Here is a 19448-nt window from a genome sequence, read left to right on the forward strand (position 1 = left end):
ACCCCAACAGAGAACTTGCCCCACCATAGTTAAACTAGAAGGCCCAAAGGTTGTGATGTATTGAGCGCCCCCTGTTCGCGGCAGTTCAGGGTACGTTGTGCGCCTCAGCACTGGGGTTTCCATAGGGCTGGGAAAGTCACTGTAAAGATGGCAATTTTCTTCTTTCCCAGCATGCACCAGCTACACTAGACCCTGTGCGCCTCCTGGTGCAGCCACCCTTTGCTCTTTGGCTCTGCACTCCTCAGATTCCCATTTCGTCGGGTTTGTCCTCTGGCATAATGGCGCGCGTGACATAGGGCTTGAGCCAGAGCCGTTAGTTGGGTGTTGCATTTGGCCCCTTGTGAGGATGAGTCATGCTTGTGACTGGTGCTCTGGGATACTCCATCATGCCAAACAAGGTCAGCTGGTGGTGAGACAGGCCTGTGGGATGGAGGTGGGGACCATGTAGAGGCCTCCTCACGGAGGGCTTGTCTACATGGGCAAATTTACCAGTGTACTTATACCATGCTGTGTTGGGGAAATCCTGCACTCCCTTGCCCCCGATATCAGTGGCCATATGGGGTAGCAGTGCGGTAGGGGTGCGGTGCGGTAGGGGTACAATGCGGTAGGGGTAAAGAAGACAAGATTGTAATGCAGGAGAAAATGCGGCTGCATAGACCAACTGATGCATGTGAGATGAGCGTGTTTGAGCCAAATCCCCTTAACGTGGCTCATTTGGGGGCTCTATGTGCCATCTGAATGGACTTCCAGCTACACGTACTGAACTGACGAAACCTGTGTTGAATCTCCAGGCAAAACGTTGTCCTCTTGATTGGCACGGATGTGGCAAGGGTTGAGGTTCATAATGTAACTTTTGTGTCAGCACATTGAGTGGTCAGAGGAAAGCTTCCGACAGAACTCTAGAGAGACAGACGGGGACAGAACTTGCCTGTGTTGCTCTGACATTTCTGCTTTGCCTTGGTGGGGTTAGAGAGAGAGAGGTGCAGGGAACTGAAGTGAATGGAGAATGGTGTGAAAATAGACTGGGACCGTGGCCGTCTCTTCTGGGTTTCTTGTGGTTTTGGTTCTTTTTTAAAAAAGAAGCAAGTTAGAATTAAATGGAAATTTGTGTCAAAAAGTTCATTTTTTTTTCCCAAAAAAAAACTTTAGGTGGAATAAACTCAAAACAAAACACATTTTCATTTCACATGGAAATGTTTCATTTCCCTCCGCCACCCCCACCCCAAAAGATTTGGATTTATTAGGGTTTTTTTTTCACTTCCAGCCCCACTTTTTCACCACAGTGGGAATGAAGTAAAAAGGGAGAAAAGTTTATTTTTTAAAAAGCCAGATCCCCCTGATCCTCCCCATCTCCAGATCAAAGCATAAAACAGCCTTTAAGGAGCTGATCCTGCAATGCCCTGAACATCCTCAATTCCCCTTGAAGTGGTGCTCTGAGTCTGGCTGGATGGAGCCTTTAGGAAGGATAATCTGGGGGTTAAAGCACTGGGCAGAGAATTAGGATATTCTGGTTTTGTTCCTGTCTTTGCCTCCGATTTACCATGTGCCCTTTGGCAAATCGCTTGCCTCTCTGTGCCTCAGTTTCCCCATTTGTAAAATAATACTCCCCAACCCCACTGGGGTTTAATTTGTTTAACATTTGTAAACCGTGTTGAGATTCTCTGAGGGGTGCTGGTAACAGAGCTCTGAGAGTTGATATGTACCCAACTGCAACCCTGACAGTTAACAGTTTGAATGCAATTTACGCACCTAACTCACATTTTAAAACAATAAAAGAAATGTTAGGAGGAAGCTATTGCTGTTTCTCCCATGCAAGGGGATCTCATTTAAATGGCTGCTTTGAGAGAATGTGTCCATTCAGGGGCGGCTCTAGGCATTTTGCCGCCCCAAGCGCGGCAGGCAGGCTGCCTTCAGCAGCGTGCCTGCGGGAGGTCCCCAATCCCACGAATTTGGCAGCAGTCTGCGGGAGGTCCTCCGAAGCCATGGGACCAGCGGACCCTCCACAGGCAAGCTGCCGAAGGCAACCTGCCTGCTGCCCTTGCGGCGCCCGGCAGAGCGCCCTCCATGGCTTGCCACCCCAAGCACGCACTTGGCATGCTGGTGCCTGGAGCCACCCCCGTGTCCATTATGACAAGTGGAGGCTGCCACCAAAGGGCACTTCATTAGCCAAAAAAAAACAGTCTGTGAGGGGAAGTGTCAATGGAATGATTCTCCATGTGGCCTGTAACTTCAGACACAAGATGAGCCCAGCTACCTCCAGATGAAAACATTAGAAGAGCTATCCAGAGTGGGCAGTACAAGTCAGGAGAAGACCCCAAGAGCTGTCTCTGAAATAGGAAAACCTCCCCTTTGTTGTAACAGGAAAAGCAGTGTTAGGAAGTTGTGACAAGCCTGGGCATAGAAGGATCCGAGACCAACATTTTCAAATTAGGGTGCCTAAAGTTAGGCATCTAAATCCATATTTAGGAACCTAAATCAGTAGCCTGAGTTGATAATGGGAGCTGCTGAGTGCTCAGAATTTGAAGTCAGTAGGAGCTGTGGGTGTTCAGCACCTCAGAAAATCAGGGCCAGTTTTTAGTGGGGTGTCTGCCGCTAGGCACGTGAGTTTGCAAATGGCCTGAAAGCATTTCAGGGCCATTGCATTCAGTTATGTACATGCGGGAGATGAGGGGTGGGGTGAGAAGTGCAGGAGGGAGGCACAAAATTGCAAAGCTTGAAAGAGGCAGCTACATTCACATTCCAGGAGGGGAGAGAGTCTCTTCCCCTCCCCCCACCGCCACCTTTTCTGGTACGTGCTTCCAAATGTGGCAATTCACTGGAGTCACCCGAGTCCTGAGCCATAAACTAATTGTGAGAGCCATTTCCACTGGGCCAACTTTAAAAGACAGAATTTACTATAAATCTGGAAGAAATATACATAAAGGTTGATGTGTTTTGAAATGGGTTTTTGCTTTGTTCCTCTATTTTCCCTCTGGGCATATTAACCGCGGGGACACTGTAAAAAAAGCACATGCAGCAGGAGCACCTGCTGGGGTCAGGGCTAGTCATTAGTTTTTTCGGTCAGTGCAGCATAAACCCCAGTTCTCTGCATCTGCGCCGCTCTCTGGAAGTGTGCGCTCTGCCGCTCACTCTCTGCCAAAGTCTTCACTTTTTCCTGCCTGACTTGTTCCTCCACAGCTATTCCATCTCCAGCTGTGGGGGCGTCAAAGAAAAAGATGAGATCAAGTTGAGGGGAAAAATTGTCTGATTTCTCTAACCCTTTGTTCCCAGACCCCTAGTAAGATCCAGCGCTCTCCTTTGTGACGACATCGAAACTCTGTGCTAGGCAGGATTTGCTGCCCGTACTAACCCAGGCTTCTACTTTTGAGATGGTGCTTGGTGAGCACCCCTGGACTTATGTACAAATAAGCCCCAGGAGGGAGCTGAAGTGAAGAGCCCTGGGCAGGGGAGATCCAGATGTTCCATCCAAGCTAGCTGTGTGGGCCTTCTCTCTCATCTTCTTTGTAGCCACCAAAGGCCTGGATGGCTGTAGCTTGATAAGCCGGGGAGGAGGAATGTGTTGTGGTCCCAGCGAGAGGTCATCGTTTTAACAGGAGCTGAAAGACAGCTATGAAAGCATGGGTGCCCAGAGTTGGATAAGAGGCGAGCCTAGAACAGAGAGAGAAGTGAAACCCTGAGTGGGTCACCTGCCACAGGGATCACACCTGGGACCTCTGGATCTTAAAGCATTAAGCCTCTCCTGCCTGAACTAAGGGACCCAGCTCTGTGAGCTGCGCCTGTTGAAGGTTCCTCAGCCTCTGTCTGTAGCTCAGTCGTGCTAAAGTGGGACAGTGTGCTAGTGCCACGCAGAGTGGGTGTGAGTTACACATGGGATGAGTGAGGTTCGAGAGAGGACTGAGAGGGAGAAAGTCAGGGATGTCTGTGAAGTCTGGGTGGAGTTAAACCCTGAGTATAAGCCAGGGGTTTCAGGGGCACAGTACATACAGTGTGTCGTCCGGGAACGGGTAGCCCCGCCTTTGGGCATGCACAGTTATAGCTGGCAGTAGCTCTCAACCTTGCTCTCTTCCCTTCAGAATCAGGCACCTCCCGGCCTCTACACCAAGACCAAAGATCCTGCCACCTCTCCAGATACTTCAGACATCCTAGAGATTGAATTCCGGAAGGGTAAGTGCCTTGGGGTCTGAGTTTTATTTTCCAGATTACCTCTTTTGGGGCCGGAGTTTGGTCTCCCCCCGCAAAAGTCCTTGGGATTTGGGGGTGGTGGTTAGCCATGGACTTCAACAAGACCAGGATTTCAGCCTTTTTGTCTTTCATTGGATGTGGGATATTTTGAACAAGGAGGTGTAGGAGAATTTGGATCCAGGCTGTTTTTAGCTAGAGGGGGGTATAAGTTTCCAGACCTGGCTATGGAGCTGAATCCAAACTCCTCCCCCATCTCTGCTCCTGCTCCTTTCTGGGTAGTGAGACGGGCCAGTAGTCTCACCCTGATCACTTCTGGTCAGAGGATACCTCTCCTGACTTCCATCTTACTTGGCTTGGTGCAGCTCTCAATACTAGCAGCCGCTTACTTGCTGGAGTGCCTCATGCCAGCATGGATGCAGCTGCCTAAGCACAGAGATGGGCCTGCCTGCTCCGCTATGTGCTGGGGCAGCATGTAGGTGTGAGGTCAGCAACTCGTTCCCATGCGGGCATGTGCCGAACCACGCAAGACGTGGGTGTGCATACGTGCTCCTCTGCCCTGGGAAATGAGCTGCATCCGCACATCTGAGATGTCCGTCCATTCTGACACGTGCAGCACAGAGACACTGAGCCCGGTTTGAAGCAAGAGGAGGAAAATCTGCAGGTACCTCGATCTCAGGTCTCTCCTCAGCAACGTCCACCCGACTCGGATTGGAATCTGGCCTGGGAATCGAGGGCAGAATGTGCCCTGGGAGGTCTCACCTCAAACTCACATGGAGTCACTCCAGACAGAAAGACGAGCGGAGTGTGCTCTGTCGCCAGAGTCCATGGGTGCATGCTGGGTGCCCCAATTTCCATAGGCCGATGTGTTCCTGAGGCCACAGAGCGATGCATGACCACAGGGGCATGGTGTCTCATACAAGGCACTTGTGTGTAGAGAGAGAAGCAAGTGGGCTCTGACCTATAGGAAAGGGGTATTGCCCAGGGGCCTGAGAATCTGGACGCTTGGGTTCTCTTTCTGCTCCTACCACCGCCTTGCCATGTGGATTGTAGGCTAGTGACTTCCCCTCTCTGTGATTTGAAAGAGGGATGAGAAGATGTGGGTGAGGTTTGTCACAGCCCTTGCTTGGAGAGCCTCCAACAGAGGTAGCTAGGGAAGGTGCAAAGTCTTATCCCAGAACTAGGCCAGCAGAGCACGCAACTCCAGGGGGAAACATCTCACATTCCCATCGTCTCAGGCTCTTAGGAGGTTGGTGGGGGATCCTTCTCGGGCCACTGTGTCTGCGTGCAGCCCCCCCGCAGACAGGCCGGAGAGTCATGCTCCATTTTAATGATCCTCCCCGAGCATTAAGAATCCCTCCCTTGCAGCCCCCCCGCCAGCCCCCCATTCAGCCGCTAGTTAATTTGTTTGAAGTTTTAATCTAATTATTAACTATTTTAAAGGCTAAGCAGCTTTCTCGAACAAGGGGCCTGACAATTGGTGGCTCTCCGTCGGGTGGAGTGCTTCCAATACCCCGGCGCAAGACGATAATAGAAAGGGAGAGGGGCAAGGGAAAGGTGGGGGGGAGGGCTCAGTGAGAAGGGGCTTAAGGTTCATTATTGCCGACTTACATTTAATAGCAATTTACAACCGAGTTTATAAACCCCTGGAAAATAGGGGGTTTAGAATGGGGAAAGCTGACAGGGCCCTTCACTGGACAGTGGCTCTCGCGGGCGCCTTCGTAATAAAGACTAGAAAGGGAACCATTGAGGCCTGATTGGCAACTGATAGTGTGGCAAATGGTAATGAGAAGGGCAGATGGAGGGGAGATTAGCCTCCAACTCTCAACAGCTTTTCTTTGTGGGCCCCGCAGCCCCCTTGTCAGCTTCCTAATACATTTATTGCTCATTTCACACTGCTAAAGAAAATGCCTCTTTCTATTCAGAGCTGCTCCCCTGTCCCACCCAGCGCCTCAAAAAAAAAAAAAAAAAAAAAAAAGTGTAATAATTAATTCATGGAGCCCTCGGCCCTCACCGCGGCCTGCCAGGGACTGGCCTGAGATGGGCTCGCATTCACTCCTGTCAGGCGGATCACTGGAAGCATGTGTTGCGTTTGTCTGCAGAACAGACGCTACAGAGAGTATGTGTGTGTGTGTGTACACACCCGCACCTCCGTCACTTCCCCCCTCAACCCACACACATCCACACACACAAACCCCTTTCTTTGGCTGTTGGGTCATTTGTCAGGCCCTGCCTCAGCGGCTGGTGGGACAGAAGGTGCTGTGGCATAAGACAATAGCGGAGCGTGAAATTCAATTAGTTAAGGGCCTGGTTGCAATTTCACGGCCCTAAAAAAAAGGAGGAGGACAGAAGGGGGGGCATTTTATGGCCTTTTTAATTTATTTCTCTTTTCTCCTGAGGGCTTTCCCCCCTGAGCGTGGCGGCTTGGACATGCCTTTTTAAGAAGTTATTTAGAGTTCATATCTGTCACATCTATTTAATGTACTCTGGGTGATGTGAAGAGGTGTTCTTGACATTAAAAAGCTGATTCAGTTCCCTTTCCCACCCACCCCCATCCCCTCTCTACATCTATCTCTTGTTCTGCAGGTGTCCCGGTGAAGGTCACGAACACCAAAGATGGGGTGACTCACCAGTCCTCCCTGGAGCTGTTTGTTTACCTGAATGAAATTGCGTAAGTGTTGGACGCTTGTGCCATCTCTTACACGCTCATCTTCGGAGAAGAGTCCCCATTGACGTGCGTGCACATGCCCAGAGGGCTGTGCAAGGACACCCACTCACCTCATAGGGTTGGCTATGGGCAAGGCATCTAAAGCAGCACTTCCCCTCCAGCAAGATGTACCAAACATCGATATTGGGTTACATACTAGGGCGGTCCAACAAATAACAGGTGGTGCCCACGTTTTTGGGCCAGTTGTGGGCTATTCTGGGTTCTGACTGTTTACACGAAGAGCAGAGTTTACATAAGTTCACCGGGAAGGGACCTAGGGTTGCCAGGCGTCCGGTTTGTGGTCAGCAGCACAGTGGGACTAAGACAGGCTCCTTGCCTGTCCTGGCTCCGCGCAGCTCTCGGAAGCAGCTGGCATGTTGTCCCTGCAGCCCCAACGTGCAGGGGCGATCAGGAAAGCTCCGCGTGCTGCCCGAGCACCAGCTCCACAGCTCCCATTTGCTGGGAACAGCAGCCAATGGGAGCAGTGGGTGTGGTGCTTATGGACACTGTGCACTGTGCAGAGACGACTGGCCATGCCTCCGCCTAGGGGCTGGACATGCGGCCACTTTTGGAAGCAGCACGGAGCCAGGGCAGGCAAGTAGCCTGCCTTAACTCCACTGCGCTGCCAACAAGAGCCACCCGAGGTAAGCACCACCCGGCCAGAGCCTGCACCCTAACTCCCTCCTGGATCCTCACCCCAACCCTCTGTCCCAGCTGGGAGCCCCCTCCTGCACCCTGAAGCCCTCATTTCTGGCCCCACCCCAGAGCCCTCACCCCCTCCCACACTTCAGCCACCTACTCCAGCCCTGAGCCCCCTCCCAGAGTCTGTACCCCGCACGCCCTCCTGCACCCCAGCCTGGAGCCCCTTCTCACACCCTGAAGCCCTTATTTCTGGCCCTACCCCAGAGCCTGCACCCCCACGTGGAGCCTGCATCCCTCCTGCACCCCAACCTCTGGCCCCAGCAAAGTGAGGGTGGAAGGGAGAGAGAGCAATGGAGGGAGGAGGGCTGGAGTGAGTGGGGGCGGGGCCTCCGGGGGGACAGGCCAGGGGGCGGGGCAAGGATGTTTGGTTTTGTGCAGATAGGAAGTTGGCAACCGTAAAGGGAGCATGGTCTAGTGGTTAGAGCACATGACCAGCAGTTCTAGTCCCAGCTCTGCTCCTGAGTCCTGGTTACGCAGGGAAGCAGTGGCCCAGCTGAGCCCAGAGCCCAGAATTCTCTCTCCCATGGTAACGCTCAGTTCCCTTGGTGTGTTTTTTGACTGGGAAGAACTGGCTTTCCTGTAGCTGTGTCAGCACTGGGCCATCAGTCCCTGGGTTCTAGGTCACCCACCCCAAAGGTCCGATTGCCCCAGTGGCCCCTGGCCAAGTACCTGCCATCCAGCTGGACTGACTCATCACTACTCATGAGCCAGGCTCTCGTACCCACACCGTTTTTTCAGATAGGTTCCTTCCCTTCAACCATCCCTGTCCTCCTTCTCACTGCGAGGGATGATTCTGCTTTTACAGGGCTACTAGAAACAGAAGATTTGGTCACTTTTGTCTCCCTTCTTTTGTCGGGAGGTGGGTGCTTAGGGTTTTCTGCTCTGCCAGGTAACTGTGGTGGTGGATTCTCTCCACCACCATCAAGTCCCCAAGACACAGACCCATTCTTCTGGCCCTGGAGAACAGAACCGCGTTCCACCTTAACAGGGCCTGGGGACTGTGGAGTGCCATCTGGCTCAGATGCTTTCCTCACTTACTCCACCAACGCCTGTAAAGCTGCCTCTGACTGACCCCCGCGGGTGTGAGCTAAGAGTCGTCTCCAGCACAGCCCCAGGGTCAGGAATCCAAGCTGTGGTTCAGATGAAAAACCTTTCAGCTGGGCATGATGCTTTCATGTACACCTTGGAAAATGTCCCTCTGCCCCTTCCCTCTGGTATCTTCCACATGGCTCTGTGTTCCACTGCTTCTCAACGGGACCCCGTCTTTGGCTCAGAAGTAGGCAGGCCCCAGGGGAACCATTCATCCGTCCCTTTGCCAAGTGCCACACAGACGCCCCCGTCCCGCTCCTCCTTTGTGCCCCTGCCTTTATCCCCCTGCAGTTGAATGCGAATGAACTTTTCCATGTAGTTCTCTTTTTAAATGTTAATTAAGTGGTTTTAAAATGACTTCACCAAGGGTGAATGCAGCTGCAGCAGCTCCCCCTCGGCCCTTCTCTTGCCCGTGTATTTGTCTCATGGCCTGCTGGGCCACGTTTACTCAGAGCTCTTCTGGCCCAAGGGGTAAATGAGGAGATGAAAGGAGGATTTGCATTGGGAACGAAGCTCAGCTTTCGGGGGATAGGGAAGGGGCTTCCACATTCCCTTCTCTGTCCAAGCTGCAAAGGGGTATTTTTTGGTGGCACGGTGGGGGGAGGACTCCTGATAATGGATCATATTCCAGCTGTTCCCAGCCTACTGTGAGGCAGTGTGACTGCTGACAGAGCCTGTTTGATGGCTTCAGCACATACGCTCCACAGCCAGAAGTACTGGCCTGGAACCTCAAAGATATTTAGGTGCCTAACTCCAAAGTACCTAAACACTTTTGAGGATCTGGGCCAGCGTGTGTTTGTGGCGCTGGGCTCTGCTCTCATCCATCTCTGTGGGGCAGAGAAGGAAGAGAAATGCTGTCACCCACTTTCTTCCCCTCTGCTTCGGGCTGGCACTGCCAGGCCTGCCCCTCCCCTGAGCCCCCTGCCCATCGTGACACTGTCTGGTGGTGCACAGCATCCTGATGTCTGTCACTGTGCTGCAAAGTCCAAGCTAAATCCAAGGCTCTGTACCTGCCCCCTGAGCCATGCTCTCAGGGCCTGGAGGGAGGCTGTGGAAATTGGGACCATCCCATGAATTTAAAAATGGGTGTTGTAATTTCCCTGTCGTGGCAGAGAAGAAACAGGGCAGTAATGATTATAAAGAGGATTCTTTACTGAAGCTGCTGGCAGACAAGAACCTGGTGGTTCTCTTGGGCTCTCCGGTTCCCAGGCTGACTAACAGGCTGTGCTGCTTCCTGTCTCCACACTGGGTCTGCCTAAGTCCTGGCCTGGGGGAGGCAGCCTGCAGTCCAGGTGCTGACCTGAACCGTGGGCACGTCAGGATTAATGGCATATGGTGGCTGAGGGCGGTTGAGCTTTCATGTGAGAAATCCCTGAGGAAGCAGTGGGAAGGGCAAGGCGATGGGTGAGGGGGCTGTTCTAGTTCAAGCCCCCTCAGGGGTTAATCTGGAAAGCCTCCAGATTGTCCTTGCAAGTCTTCCCATCTTGGTGTCCTCCTCAGATATTCTAAACACATTCTCCACTGCATTATCCAAGTCATCAATGAAAATATTGAATAGTACCAGACCCAGGACTGACCCCTGCTGGGCCCCACTAGATACGGCCTCCCAGTTTGACAGCGAACCACTGATAACTCCTCTTGGAGATTGGTCTTTCAACCAGTTGGGCACCCACCTTATAGTAATTTCACCTAGACCACATTTCCCTGCTTTGGTTATGAGACTCTCATGTGGGACTGTATCAAAAGCCATGCTAAAATCCCGATCGATCACGTCTCCTTCCTCCCATCCGCTAGGCCAGTAGCCCTCTCTCTGGGGCTGGATCGGAGGGGCTCCAGTATCACAGTGCTGGCCACAGCATAAAAGCCTAGCCAGAACTTCCCATAAAGCCAGTGGATCCCAGTGACCTCAATGGGAGTCAGACTGAGCCCTCCTAGTGCAGAGTGCCAGAAAGGGCTGACAATGCCTGGTTGGCGTCCCATAAACTCGTTTCGCCAAGCAGCTCAGCCGCCTCCCAGTGGCTTGTTCATCCCCTGGCAACGTGTGACAACTGTCCCACCTCTTCTCTCCCTTCTCTCCCCAGAGGCAAGCACGGCGTGGGGCGCATTGACATTGTGGAGAATCGGTTCATCGGCATGAAGTCCCGAGGTGAGAGCCTCTCCCATGTGCAACTCCCTCCTACGCCTCAGCCCCAGGCAGCTCCTAAGGGCCTCGCTCTCAAAAAAGAGCTGGCTACTCTCCACTGTTCAGCCGTGGGCAGAGTGCAGGATCCAGACCTACGAAGCCCTATGAGTGAAATCCTGGCCCCGCTGATTGAAGTGGAAGGGAGTTTTGTCACTGATTCGACAGAGCCAGGATTCCACCCTATGAGAGCGCTTATCCAGCCTCCCTCACCATTGTAAGTGAGCATCTGGTCATCAAGAATTGCCCTCGATATCTAACCAGCAGCCTCTCTTAATAGTCACTAATGCTTATTGGATTAAGGGGCCCTGTTCCTTTCCTCATTTGGGGCCCAGTGTGCACAGGATTGAGGCCTGTGATTGTAAGATTTTTTAGGTAGGGACTTTGTTTGTGTGTGAGAGAGAGATCCTTGATTGCGACCTCAAGGTGTTACTGCAACACAATAAATAATATTAACCAGATTCACGTCCTCCCATCTAAAAAAACATATTTCTAAAATCTCCCTTTCTTTTCCTATGAACCTCTGAGTCTAGAGTCAGTTTTTCATTTTTAAGGACTTTTAACTTTCCTCTTCAGCGAGGAACGTTGAAAAATCCAAGGAACTTCCTTCCAGTATCTTGAGCTAAGTGAACGAAAAGGGGAAACAGTAAATATCTAAGCCTTTGTTTTTTTTACCAGTGGACAAATGTCAAGGTTTAGGCAGGGAGGGGGATTAGTGTTGCCAACTCTCATGATTTTTTCACAAGCTCTCACAATATTTAGTGTTTTCCAAGCCCCAGCTCCTGGAGTCAGGGGATAATGTTAGAGTCTCGGCTTTCATTCAAAAATGTGAGTTTCTAGCCCTGAAGATTGCAAGGATAAGCTTGGGAACATGACCTCCTAAAGTTTAGTAGCTCAGAAGGCAAATAAAAAGAACCCAAAATATTTTTAAAATCTCATGATTTGTAAGCTAATCTCTTGATATTTTCATTTATTTATTTATTTTGGCTGGCCTGACTCTTAAACTCTTGAGGTTGTCATTTGTTGGTGAGAAACAGCTTTGTTGAAAATCTCACGGGACAAGAGCTGCCTCCTTCTGAGGTGAATATCAATACAGCTAGTTAGTGTCTCCATTTCATTTCCCCCCCCCCTTCAACTCTTGTTAATATTTATTTATGTGCACCCTTTATTTAAACCTACCCTAGGCAGCAAGGCGGGAGCTAATATTATGATAGCATTTCACAGCAAAATACAATCCACCTCAGTCTTCCTTCAGATCAAGACAGGAGGGAATTATTTACAAGTGCGTTAGCAAGTCCTGCAGCCAAAGGCCTAACCCCCCTGGTTTGATTTTAGTTAGCGCAATTGAATTAAAAAAGTCATCAGCCCTCTAAACCTTTGTTTGTGAGTCTCACGACGCTGAGTCATTTGTCAAGATCTTTTTTTGTTTGTTTTATTTTAAAGAACCACTGATGTGCTCCAGTGACCCTTGCAGCATTCAATAATTGCCCTAAATCCCATTTAACCATCATGTACGTTTCCTGCATGTCATTGCTGAGTGATCGCCAACGGGATATAAACAGGAGATTTCTCCTTCTCAGTCAGCCTCCTCCAGCTAGGGCGACAATCCAAGCATTACGCCACTAAACATTGCCGTGATGCTGCAAGCCCCTGCGCTGTGACATTGCTGACCACGTAAAACGTTTACCATTGTGTTTATCACTCTTCATTATTTGTATTACCGTAGCACAGAGGAGCCCTGCTCCTGGACCAGGACCCCATTCTGTGTCCATCTAAGCATTTAAGTGCATGCTTAACTTTAAGCATGTGCTTAGTCCCACTGACATCAGCAGGACTTTGGGCAAATCTACACTACAAAATTAAATCACTTTTTCATGTCCACGTTGTGCTCCTTGTGTTAGCGGTGCACGTCCTCACCACGAGTACTTGTATCGGTTGTATTGTGAGTGTGGGGCATTGTGAGATGGCTACTGAAAGGCAGCCCCAGCTGATGTAAGCAACACACTGCATCAACCTAACTGCATCAACTTAAGCGCTACGCCTCTCTTGGAGGTGGAGTTAGTAAGTCAGCGTAGTGGGCGAGTTACATCAGTGGGAGCGACATTTTAGTGTAGACGGTTACAGAGTTAGGTTGACATAAGCTGCCTTACATCAACCTAACTCCGTAGTGTAGACCAGGCTCAAGCTAATGCCTACCTTTGCTAAATTAGGTCTAGCGTATACACAGGTTTTGTACTGGTATAATTTCATCAGCTAGGGATATGCATTTTTTTCCCAGTATAGTTATACCAGTAACACCTAACACGGTATAAAGGTGTCTTACTCCTGTAAGTTTATTCCACTTCCTATATGCATCTAGGTGCCTTTTTACTGATATAACTGCATCTCCACTAGGAGATTTGTACTGCTTTAACCACATCAGTATAAGTAAAGCTGTACAACATTTGTGAATAGGCCATGTTTTAGGGCTGGGATACATGACAGAGAGAGGCTCAAAAGAAGGCTGAGCGGAGATATGATTGCTCTCTATAAATATATCACAGGGATAAATACCAGGGAGGGAGAGGAATTATTTAAGCTCAGTACCAATGTGGACGCAAGAACAAATGGATTTAAACTGGCCATCAAGCAGTTTAGACTTGAAATTAGATAAAGGTTTCTAACCATCAGAGGAGTGAAGTTCTAGAACAGTCTTCCAAGGGGAGCAGTGGGGATAAAAACACATATCTGGCTTCAAGACTAAGCTTGATAAGTTTGTGGAGGGGATGGTATGATGGGATAGCTTAATTTTGGCAATTAATGATCTTTGACTATTAGCAGTAACAATGCCCAATGGTCTGTGATGGGATGTTAGATGGGGTGGGATCTGAGTTACTACAGAGAATTATTTCCTGGGTGCTGGCTGGTGAGTCTTGCCCACATGCTCAGGGTTTAGCTGATCGCCATATTTGGGGTCGGGAAGGAATTTTCCTCCAGAACAGATTGGCAACCTAATGCAAGTACTGTAGTGCAATCTCTTTATAATGAAAGTTGAACTTACAAATGTAGAATTAGGTACAAAAAATAACTGTTTTATTTTTAAATGCAATGTAAAACTTTAGAACCTACAAGTCCACTCAGTCCTACTTTAGCCAATCACTCAGACAAACAAGTTTGGTTACAATTTGCAGGAGATAATGCTGCCCATGCCCTGCTTACAATCAGGCTTTCGCATAGCACTGTTTTAGCTGGCATCGAAGATAATTTACGTGCCAAATGCACTAAAGATTCATTTGTCCCTTCATGCTTCAACCATAATTCCAGAAGACATGTGTCCATGCTGATGATGGCTTCTGCTCAATAACGATCCAAAGTAGTGTGGACTAATGCATGTTCATTTGTATCACCTGAGTCAGATGCCCCCAACAGAAGGTTGATTTTCTTTTTTTGGTGGTTTGGGTTCTGTAGTTTCCGCATCATAGTGTTGCTCTTTTGAGTCACCTCAAAGCATTCTCCACACCTCGTCCGTCTCAGATTTTGGAAGGCACTTCAGAGTCTTAAACCTTGGGTTGAGTGCTGTATCTAGCCTTACAAAAAAGGTGCCAGTGTGAGATTTCTGCTTTGTCAAATCTGTAGTAAGTGTTCTTAAAACGAACATGTGCTGGGTCATCATCTGAGACTGCTATAACATGAAATATATGGCAGGATGTGGGTAAAACAGAACAGGAGACATACAGTTCTCCTCCAAGGAGGTCAGTCACAAATTTAATTAATGCATTATTATTTTTAATGAGCATCATCAGCATGGAAGCATGTCGTCTGGAATGGCGGCCAAAGCATGAGGGGGCATATGAATGTTTAGGATATCTGGCACGTAAATACCTTGCAGTGCCGGCTACAAAAGTGCCATGGGAATACCTGTTCTTATTGTGAATAAAAAGCAGTCAGCGTTATCTCCTGTAAATGTAAACAAACTTGTTTGTCTTAGCGATTGGCTGAACAAGAAATAGGACTGAGTGGACTTGTAGGCTCTAAAGTTTTACATTGTTTTGTTTTTGAGTGCAGTTATGTAACAAAAAAAAATCTGCATTTGTAAGTTACACTTTCACGATAAAGAGATTGCACTGCAGCACTTGTATGAGGTGAATTGAAAAATACTATCTTTTGCTTATTTTTACAGTGCAAATCTTTGTAAGAAAAATAATATTGAGCAGTGTACACTTTGTATTCTGTGTTGTAATAGAAATCAGCATATTTTAAAATGTAGAAAAACATCCAAAAGATTTAGTAAATTTCAATCCATATTCTATTGTTTAACAGTGCAATTAAACACGATTGATTTTTTTTAATCGCAGTTAATTATTTTTTTTTAGTTAATCACGTGAGTTAACTGCGATTAATTGACAGTCCTAAATGAAACATTTTGATTTTTTTTTTCTCCAAAGATTCCTTCAGCTCCCAGTACGACTCCCCCCTTGTGGATGCAGATATATTGGTATAGCTATTCCCAGAAGGGCTGGGGAATAAGCATTACCGGTAAAAGACCCCTTTATACTGACAGAATTAAGCCACACTATAGATTGTACCATGTAACTCTTTTTTAGTAGAAAATCACACCCTAACTGAAACAGCCTAATGACTACAAAAATGGTGATCGGAGATCATAGGATGCGGCCTCTGGGCCTCATCACACGAATACTCCTCTAGGACAATGGCAGGGACAGAATTAGTGAAACTGGTTGAAATTTTGATGGGCAAAAAAGCAGAGAATGTGTTTTGATGAATTCCTCCCCCTCCCATTCATGTGACCAACTCTCAAGAGCTGGTTGGGAATTTTGAAATGTCAATTTCAAGTTTTGATGGGGGGGAAAAATTGCTGTTTTTCCCCTGTCCTTTTCCAGGCTGCTGCTGTTACTAATTAGAAAACAGTTAGTTGTTGGTTGGTTATTGTAGCACTTGTGATGAGGTAAGTGCTTTCCAGGCTTTCAAGAAGGAATGGTCCTGTTCCAGGGTGCTCCTGGCCTAGGGACAGACTGACACAGGGGGTAGGGAAGGGACAACAAATAGGATTTGTTTTATACAAGTCAGCGCAGAAGAAGTGGGATGAGTTTTGGAGGAAGCAACTGCCAGGAACCTGTGAACCTAGGCCAGAATAGTGGCTATTCCATAGCTAAGCTCAGGGCCCCTCAAGCCACGCAGATCTCTGATATGATCACGAGCATGCAGATCAGGCTTTACCAAGCTGGTTCTTCACCAGCTCCTTGATTAAACTTTTCTGAGCTTCTGTGCAGAGAAATCGTGGTCCAGGGTCTATGACAAAGACCCTCCAAGAGTGCCAGATTGTGATACCAGGACCCCTAGATCTGTACCGTTAACGAGGGCCTGGGGGACAGAAGGCTGTGGGTGATTGGAGTCTAAAGAGAAGCTCTCTTTCAGTGTCTTGGTGATTGATAATAGTGGGGGAAGGAACCAGAGAGAAGAGAACAAGCATTTGAGCCACTCTGAAAAAGTATTTTAATCATAGAGTGGGGCACCCAACTTGTGCCCAAGCGAGAGCCATGCTGGCAGCTTCCTATCCACCCCGGGGTGAAATCCTGGCTCCACTGGGCCCATGGCAAAGCTCCCACTGGTTTCAGTGGGGCTAGGCTTCCAGATGAGGGCTGCCCCTTGCTTTCTGCAGAAAGCGACTGCCCTCCTCTTTTAATCTGTAGAGGCAAGTGGGCCATGGGAGATACACATCCCAATAGTCATTTCTCCTTCCTGACCCAAGTGGAGCAGGGTTAGCTTGCTGCTGCTTTAGACCTCGATTCAGCAAAGAGGGACATGGCTGGGCTCCTGTGCCTGAGCAAAGCCCCTTAACTTCACTGGGGCTCCCCATGGGCACGTGGGATCCAAGGCCCTGCATTGGGGACCGGGGATCGCCACCTTCCCCATCACCCATCGCAGAGTCGCCTCTTACATTGAGGGGAGATGGAGTGGGGGGACATTGCCATGAGAATTCTAACATCCACCCCAACAAGCAAAGGCGGGGAGGTGGGAAGGGGAAAATTCAATTATATTGATTTTTACAAAGCCTCTCACTGAAATTCGTTATGGACTCCCGGGAGGAGGGCGAGCGGGGAAGCTTGCCACCAGCCTCGTAAGCCCTGTTTTCCAGGTTTGGTTGTGTATGTTTTAGTGGGACGCCGGTGGCTAATTCATAGTGCTCCAGGCACCCGCGCTTATAGCGCAGCTCCTGCCTGCCGGCGACAATGGAGCCGAACCAGCTAAGCGCCACTGCAGCTCGAGAGGGCAGGCTGCAAATGGGAGTCGTTTTCCTGCCTCGTACGGCTTTTCATGGCCTCATTATCAAATTATCTTTTTAACTCTGAAGGGGGGCTAATTAGGGAAGTAAATGAAATCGGTGGGGAGGAAGCGGGAAGGGAGGGGACAGTCGGGCTTCTGCCTCTGCCAAAAGAGCTGGGTGTTTCATTTCCTCCTTGCCTGAATGCAGGCCTGCCCGAGCCCCTTGATGCGTACGCAGGGAGGCCAGCCTTTCCCACCACTTGCACCCTGAGCCGCCCCTGCGGTCCAAGCTAGTGCGAGTCCATTGACCTGGGCTGGGAAGGGTCCATCCAGCTGCAATGTAGCTGTACCTTGAGGCTTCTTGGTCTGCTGGTCCGGCCCTACGAGGACAGCCTGTCATTGCCACAGTTTGTGTAGCAGCACAACAGGGTCCTTTACCCCAGGCTGCTGAGGGTGCTTTGGGAATAGAGCTTGGTGCGGACCGTCCCCTACCGCGGATCGTAATGCCCAAGAACTTTGGGGGGATTGCACAGTCAGGGAGGAACTTCGTAACAAGTGTAGCATTAAGTGCTCTCTCTTGTTCCCCCCGCCATCAGTCGTGGTATCCTCCTTGCTGTGAGCTCGGCTCCGGGCCCTGCTGGGCCGGGCACTGTGCAGACACTTCCCTGCCCTAAAGTGCGTACTGTCAAACCTCCGGGGCCCTTCAGCTCTGCTGTGTGTGTGTGTGAGCTTGTGCATCACGCAAGAGGCTGGGGCGGGGGCGTTCTCACTTTCAATCTTGTGTCCCCCTCATTTTCCCTTTTGGACCCGGTTTGGCAGGAGCCGGCATGGCATGTCAGCATATTGATCCCTGTTGAAATTGACAGATCACAGTCAATATGGCTAAACGGTTCAGTTCACGGTAAACTGACAGTAGAGGTTACAAATTAGAAAATTTTAAGCAGCAGCTGTCTCCGTTCCTCTCCTCTTCTTCCCGTCCACTTTCCCTCCCCCCCACATCTCCTTTCTCAGCAGTAATTATGGTGTGATTGAAGCGCTGCCAGGCTGCATCGCTGACACCTCTGTCTTTTTCCTGTAAACACGAGGAGATGAAAATAGACACTTGGAGACGCTGTGAGTGTCACTTTTGAAGGTGTCTCTTGTTTCCTCCATTGCAATCCTGGGAGCTTGGCTGTCACTTCTCTCCCCTCCTTGCACAGTGGTTCATACGCCGACTGTCAAAGGTGCTCGGAACTGCAGTCTTAGCATCAGATTTCTGTCACGAATCAAATAAAAATAATAAAGAAACAGACAGTGCTCGTCTGCTCTGCATCCCCTGCCGTGAGCAGAGGGGAAATGTGGGTGGGGGAGGGAAAGAGACACAAAAACCAAGCTTTTGATCAGTCCAAATTAACTTTAACACCTTCTAAGGGAAGGTGCAAGAATATTAATTATGTTATTGGCGTTATGTTCTGTTTGGAGCAGTTGCTTTGCCGCAGTCTCTCTGAAGCCCAATACGTCCGCCTCTCCAGAGGGTCTAATGTACCAGTAAGTGCCCCCAGGGCATTATTTTATTATGTGCATTACGCCAGTTCCTGGCCAGAGGATGTTGCGAAGGCCAAGACTATAAGGGTTCAAAAATGAACTAAATAAGTTCATGGAGGATCGGTCCATCAATGGCTATTAGGCAGGATGGGCAGGGATGGTGTCTCTAGCCTCTGTTTGCCAGAACCTGGGAATGGGTGACAGGGGATGGATCACTTGAGGATTCCCTGTTTGGTTCATTCCCTCTGAGGTGCTTGGCGCTGCCACTGTTGGAAGACAGGATGCTGGGCTGTTCTAATGTACTTATTGTTCTAGGTGCTGTATGCTTGTCTAGTGAGCAATTCAGTTCAGAGACTGTCTTGTCATCATCTAATAGGCAAGCCAGACTAATCACGGGAGGAGAGGAATAATACAGGTGGAGAAACTGAGTCAGTGAGAGTCCCACTTGACTTGTCTGAAGGCAGCTATTGATCCCCCCTGTCGGGTCACCTGCAGAGAAGTGTAACTGAGTGACATCTCATCTTGCCATTGAGCATGTCTTCGGCTCCAGTCTGGTCCCATTGATAGACGTACGTTTTAGCAGTGGCTTTTCAATGTCAGTGGGGTTTCTTCCTCTCTTCTTCCCTTTAATAGGCAGGGCTGGGTAATTCAATGCCTGGTTGCTCTGTGAGCAAGGGTAAGGGCAGTCCCCATTCAGGTGTCAAGGCCTTACCAGATTGTGATGCCCACACCCTGGCTGGGCTAGCAGCAGGGGGCTTGAACCGGGATCTTTAGCTCTTAATGCCTGAGCTGCTACTGCCTGAG

At 49.5% G+C, this 19448-nt stretch overlaps 1 protein-coding gene across 1 annotated transcript in view; it reads left to right on the plus strand.

The window, feature by feature from the left end:
* The window catches only part of ASS1 (argininosuccinate synthase 1), a 65389-nt gene that overhangs the window by 25505 nt on the left and 20436 nt on the right, over nucleotides 1-19448 (plus strand). The window contains exons 9-11 of the mRNA XM_032797663.2: nucleotides 4074-4164; nucleotides 6766-6850; nucleotides 10759-10823. Coding sequence (XP_032653554.1) covers nucleotides 4074-4164; nucleotides 6766-6850; nucleotides 10759-10823 — 241 coding nt within the window. The remainder of the gene's footprint in view (nucleotides 1-4073; nucleotides 4165-6765; nucleotides 6851-10758; nucleotides 10824-19448) is intronic.

This window comes from Chelonoidis abingdonii, chromosome 24, assembly GCF_003597395.2.
Source record: "Chelonoidis abingdonii isolate Lonesome George chromosome 24, CheloAbing_2.0, whole genome shotgun sequence".
NCBI classification, from domain to species: Eukaryota; Metazoa; Chordata; order Testudines; family Testudinidae; genus Chelonoidis; species Chelonoidis abingdonii.